Here is a 6,379-nt window from a genome sequence, read left to right as displayed (position 1 = left end):
TGTTGAGAGCAGACCCCCCCACCCCCACCCCTCACCCCCTGCTTCCATGTTACAGGGGATTCCGTCCAAAAGTCGAGCAAATCGCCCAAGGAATGAAAAGTTTTGAAGAAAAGCGAGTAGTCGTTGCACGCAAGTATCGCAAGAGAATTGCTGATGATCTTTTGGTTGAAGTGAAAATCTGAGAGCGGTAATTTGCCAAATAAATGAAAGATTATCAAATAACATCAAAGAAATTTAATTTTTTTTTTTAAATTAAAAACTGTTATTACTCCTGAGCAAGGGCGGTCAAGTCAGTATAAGAGGAGGAACTATTTTGGCAATTTTAACCCGTTGCATCGCTTCACGGAGCACCGTGAGTTGTTGTGATCATACGGTGCTGGGTACTGGGAAAACACCTCCTGATCCCTCATGTTACATGCCACGAGAAGTGCTGACAAACTAATGAGAAGAAAAGGGGAGGGAGAGGAATGGGTTGGGGAAAGGGGAGGGGGCGGGGGTGCAGTTGAAGATCAAATGTCAACCGCACCTCAGGCCAGTCGGTTGGTACGGTCACATAAGTGGAACGCTTCCAGGACAGCGCGGACAAAGCCGGGCCGTTGGGGCCGTTTAACCGCCACTGGGATCACGAGCGGGAGAGCGCTCGCCTGTCAACGACTCTTTGACATTTGCCTTATTGCCAGGCGAATACAGGAGGAGGTGGGGGATATTTCCAACAGTCAACACAGTAGTTACCATTACAGTGACTTGTGCTTGCCATTGGGGAAATTTGAAGGGTTCTTTCCTTGGGGTCGTACACAGGTGTCAAATTGCGGTCCTGGAGGGCCGCTATCCCGCATGTTTGAGATGTCCCCAACCCACCGATAACGATCCCGATCACTTTAATCGGCTGTGGTGATGAGGGAAACATCGAAAACATGCAGCAGAGAGCCCCCCCCCCCCAAAGACCGGAGTTTGACACTTGAGGTTTAAGCGTCACGCTCATTTCGAGGATTCTCCGACACCCCATTTCCACCCAAAGAAACTTGGTGCTTATTCCCGCTTACAGCGACGTTCGGTCAAGAGCGCCTTGCGCTGTTAATCACAAGGCGCAGTTAGCAAGTGCTAGGCGACTTAGCACAGCATCAATAACACGTGTATATAACAGTATCAAAGAGTCAGGGACATGCAATCAGCAAACGCTGATCATGCATTCCTTAATCGTTGTAGATGATCATGAGACCGGCAGCTAGTCGGAGATCCGCGATCGCTTGCTGAACACATCCGCCATCACTCTTCCGGTGGAACACTATTGTGCCAGAGTTTACCGCTCAAACTTCTGTGTGTCCAGGGAGTCCTTCCTTCTACATCTGCGGTCGTCATGATAACCCGTTCCCCCGCAAACACTGACGGAGTTGGTGCAGTCTGACCCAAGATATAATTGGGGCCAACTTAAGCACCGGAGCTAGAGCCAATTTCGGTGGTGGAAAAAGAAAGAACTGGTACTAAGCTGGGCGCTGGATCGGAACTAGCACTAGCACAAGCGCTGGAAAAAAATACAAATATAAAATGAGCTACCCAATACCAGTTTCAACTACCGACACAGAATCTCGTGGACACGTCTATCATGACCAGGCCAGGGGCTAAGAATCTGAAAGACCCGCGCACCGAATCGAACAACCATTTGGAGCAGGTGTCATTTCTCAAAATGCCAAAGCTTTTTTTGCGTACGCCATCTATTGAGGGCAGAGCGTGTGGTGTCAAAGATGGAGGCGCATTTTGAGGACGTCAAGAACTCAGCCGACACCACTTTCACCGAAATTTAGCTCCAGCGGGGATTCGACACCAACGGGACAAAAATGCACCTGCTGTTTTGTCATAATGGTGAGCACTTTGGAGCACTCAACACTGGCTGTACGCTTTTAGAGTCATGATTCAAGGCCTAACGTAACAAGTGCAGCCAGAGCTTGTTTGCCACAACCAAATCTATTGAGGTTAGTGAGGGGTCACCCGCAGCCTTGAAAGGAGAAACCACTGTCACTCGTAGCTTCCCTTAAAAAGAAAATGTAGGGGACCCTCGCCGATTTGCAAATTACAAACTTGTCAACTGGTGAATTTTTCTGTCCAACATAAACTATTAGCTGAAAGAGACATTTTTCAATCATTCTTAAGGGTTGTGCTGTCAGACGAGCTGGAAGGTGTTATGAAATATGCTCTATTTAGGATTTTAACTATTACAATAACAAAGTAGCTCTAATGAAGATTGAAGGGCAGCGGTGTCCATTTTTCGCTGCTTTCTTTCTATTTACGTCACTAACTTACATGAATGGCAAGGCTTTATTAACCAAGTGATTCCAAACCAGTGTGAATCGAAAAATTATTCAATTTCAGTAAATTGGTCTGTAAAATTCCTCACGAGTGCTGCAGCTGTAGAAAATGTTAAAATACAAAATTCTACCGATTATGCCACCGATTAGCTGAGTAATCAGATAAAGAATTTTTTTGAGCTATTAAAAAACATGGAATCAAAATGATTCCTTTAGATTTTTTAGCCAATGTTACGTTGATTAATTACAAGGAATAATCTGTCGAATGTCATGGAGCTCAACAAAAATCAGACTTATTTACTGTCAAGTGGCTAAAATTGGAGGATAAGAACATTTTTCAATTGAACAATGACTCAAAAGAATTAACAAAACTAGAATAACAAAACAGTTGTTGATTAATATTGTTGCACCTCCAAAGGCGAACGCTGAAACGTGAATCTGGATGGGGAAAAAAAATCGTTGCTTATTTGGAGTGAATGTTCAACTATCAATGCAAGTGACGTAGGGTAACAGCACAGCACAGGGACGGCAAACGCTCATCCACTGGAAAATACAGTTTCCACTTTTGGTGACAACTGGTGGTGCGCTGTAATAGTCTACTCCTCGAAGATATGAACTTTGCCCAATACATGTTGGGAAACACCGCATTATTCTGTTTCCACTTGGTGTGTGTGGTGACGGTCTCCCTGCCTACGGTAAACAACTTGGCCGGTGGTTCACCTGCAAGGCCCCAGAGAAAACTAAAATAACGCAGTCAAATCGAAGAAAATGTCTTACCTGAGGTTCCGATTTCCATTCATGAGGTCACTGCCCGGTTTACTTCCCGGATCCCACTTGGCAAAAGCAAACAAATGAGAAAAAAAACCCTGCGCGATTCCTCCTTGCTTCCTCCCTCCTCCGGCTTCTCCTCCCTTCAAGCCGGTGTCTCCCCGCGGCTCAGCGACGCCTGTGCCCCCGCAGAATGGCGGACTCCAGGCCTCTTCGAGCCCGCCTTGCCTGGGGGAAGCTGTCAAGCCTAAGGCCGCCCCTCCACCACCTCCTCGCCGTTGGGAACGCGTCCAATCCCGCTGTTAGCGCGGCGCCCCTCGGTTTAGCTAGCTCGCTCGCGAAGCCTTATTTGTTAGGGGAGGGGGGCATTAAAAAGTATATCTGCGGTCAGGAAGTCATCGCAGCGGGGTTAAAGAGTGCTCAGAAGCCGAAGAGGCACCTTTGGAGTGGATTTAAAACCGTGTCACTCGTAATTACACGTCGGGCGAACGGGCTAACATTAGCCGGTTAGCTCGCTGGCGACGAGGTGGAATTGTGACGGTTACTTTTATGAAGGAGGGAAGTAAGGGGCGAAAAAAAAACCCAGCAAAACAGGCACTTTTGCCGGCTTGATCGTCTTCGACAGCCCGGTTGGCCAAAACTGAAAAAATAAAATACAATAAAACCCAGCTGTCAAGTCCTCGGTGTACGCCGAAAGAGTTGAGATTTTTCCCGAGGATGACAGATGAAATGTGAAGCTGTCTGGCTGGGGAATCTCTCCGCGTCGAGCTTGCTAAATATGGGCAAGTCGGCTTTGGCACCGGTTACGTCACGACTAGAGCTCCTCCCATAACTTCCTGTTTCGGCACAATTACGTTGTCGGTGATGCTGTGAATGTCATGTTCGCTCCCACATGGATTACGAGTACTTTTGTGTTCCACTATTTACACCTACTAATTATTGTGAGTTTGTGGAGTTTTCTTGTTTACGTAAATCAACATATACATGATGTGATCTCGTAGGTTCCATTATAAGTATATGAAATAATTCATTTAATTAATGGTACTGTATACAGTAATTAAAAATGAATATAAGTATGAATAATGTAAGGCTAACTTTTGAGCGACATTGCCAGAAGGGAGTGATTTAACAATAGAATTCACGCGATTTAGTCATGTACTAGAACAAATATCATTTTTTCCTCAAATACATATGTTCAGATTAAATTTTTTGAGTTTTTTTTTTAATAAATATTCTTACCTTCGTGAAACCGCTTTCTCAGTGCTAGTTCGAGGACACTGCAAACAACAACCATGAGGACCAAAATATTTCTCAAGATATACAGTCGCAATATTACAATTTGTAAATTTACCTCCAGATTTTACAGTTTTTACTTTACAAAAGAACCAACATCTTGACATTCTCATGTAACCAAATAGCCAAAATGTTAAGGGGTCTATGAGGACCCCCAAAAATTTAATATTCAGCTGCCCAAAATTTGGTTGTTTCACCAGTTTGTGCTAGGATGCCTAATTAAGTGACCCACGCAAGCATACAAAAAGGCATACAGGGGATTATTTTTAAAAAAAAGACAATTTTATTTTTTCTTAAAAAATAACCCTCCCCACAGAGTTTCCAATACTACTTTCACATACAGAGCCAAAAGAGCGTAACTTTTCCATGTCCTTTCATTCCAAATCTATTGGGAAGTGCTATGACAAGGACTGTTCTTGATCAGTGGCTTCGATATTGCTTAGTCAGATGGTGAGGCTGCCGGCTGTCATAGATACATTCCTACCCCCCACCCCCAACCCCAGCCGGCCTTCCCGCTCGCCTGCCCGCCCCCTCTTGCAAGGTGCTTAGTGGCTTCAGTGAGTGAGAACTGCATCTGGTTTCAGCGGCGCAAGGTAATCCCGCGAAACTTTGTATCATTATTATGTGGAGAGGGGGGAACGAACGAGACGGCGGGAGGGCACTGGCCCCCGAAAAAACTGTGACAAGGCCTGGCGAGTGGTGAGCCAAAAATACATAACAGGTTAATATTATATATTTATATGTACAAATCACCTTCAACACAATAATGGGTCAGTAAAACGTCATACAAAGGCTTTCTTTTTTTGTGTGTGTGTGTGGGCGCGGAGGGGGGATAATGCAACTCCATAAATGTGATTTAACCCCCCCCCCACAAACACATTTGGAGGGCGCCCAAGGTGGCATTTGGACCAAAGACTCTTTCACACAGAGCGCCTTTTCTGAAGAACCCAGCCGAAGCGAGATAAGTTCGCATTACTGCCTGCGCTTTCACACAGACAAGGCATCCCACAAATGGATATTGGACAACAGCGTTAGACACAATTGTTTAGGAGTGTCGTGTGCTAAAACTTCACATCCCCTGGTCCAGGAAATGAAGAAACGTTTCAATTCTGATACTACCTCCAAAAGGTGGAAAACATAAATGAGATTTGGCAGAAAAAAAATGAGGCAAGCATAAATTAATGTCAGGTGTTAAGCTTGCTATCCCTGGTACTGGGATAGCTTGACACACAGCGAGTGTCCCGCCTCTGAGCACTAGACTGACTACCTCCAAAGATGGAGAAAAAATGTCAGCCAGCAACTATTTTCGACACAACAATGTGGCGGAGAGAGAGAGTGTCAGTGACAACTCGGTTTCCGCATCTTGGGCGTGAAAGAAAAAAATGCGAGGGTTGCCATATGGGGAAAAAAAAAATCAGGAAAATGCCAAACAGCGACAGTTGTTTTCAATACAATTGAGCGGCAGAAGTGAGTGTTCAGGTATTAAACTTCAAAGCCCTTGTGGAAAACCCGTCGAAAAACTCAACACCTCTATTCCGACACTGACTTCCTCCATTCCGCCATTATCCAGGCCATGTATGTGTTTGGAATATGGGAGGAAAGCGGAGTACCGGGAGAAAACCCATGCAGACACTGGGGAGAACACACAACCTCGAGAATCAAACTGTGGATCTCTGACCACCACATTAAAGGCACAAGAATTGCCCAAATGACTGTGCACCCTCATTCTTCAGTGCTGTTCATACAAAACCAGAGATGCCAACCGGCCCAATTTTTCCGGAATGCCCAGACAGCAGAATGGCAACTGTGTCAATTGTGCTACAGATTCACCCCCCTCAAGTGGAAACATCATGGGGGTTGACATCTCAGTTTCATCTGCATAAATGGACGCAACGCAAAATATGGGGGATGAAGTTGGAAAAATGGGGAGCTGGTGGGGGGGCGGGACAAAACCTACAATTTTCCATTTTTGGAGGTAATACATAAAATCCGGGTGGCGAAAAGCCTTAGCTAGC

General features: G+C 45.4%; 1 protein-coding gene across 1 annotated transcript in view; it reads right to left on the bottom strand.

The window, feature by feature from the left end:
* The window catches only part of LOC109515274 (protein argonaute-3-like), a 16,405-nt gene extending 12,499 nt beyond the window's left edge, over positions 1-3,906 (bottom strand). Inside the window, exon 1 of the mRNA XM_019868937.1 lies at positions 3,081-3,906. Within this exon, the coding sequence (XP_019724496.1) occupies positions 3,081-3,099 (19 nt within the window). The 5' untranslated portion in view covers positions 3,100-3,906. The remainder of the gene's footprint in view (positions 1-3,080) is intronic.
* Between the last annotated feature and the right edge of the window lie 2,473 nt (positions 3,907-6,379).

Source organism: Hippocampus comes, unplaced genomic scaffold, assembly GCF_001891065.2.
Source record: "Hippocampus comes isolate QL1 unplaced genomic scaffold, H_comes_QL1_v1.1 scaffold67, whole genome shotgun sequence".
NCBI lineage: Eukaryota > Metazoa > Chordata > Actinopteri > Syngnathiformes > Syngnathidae > Hippocampus > Hippocampus comes.
Note: the sequence above shows the minus strand (reverse complement) of the source record. Positions and strands in the feature narration are given on the sequence as shown.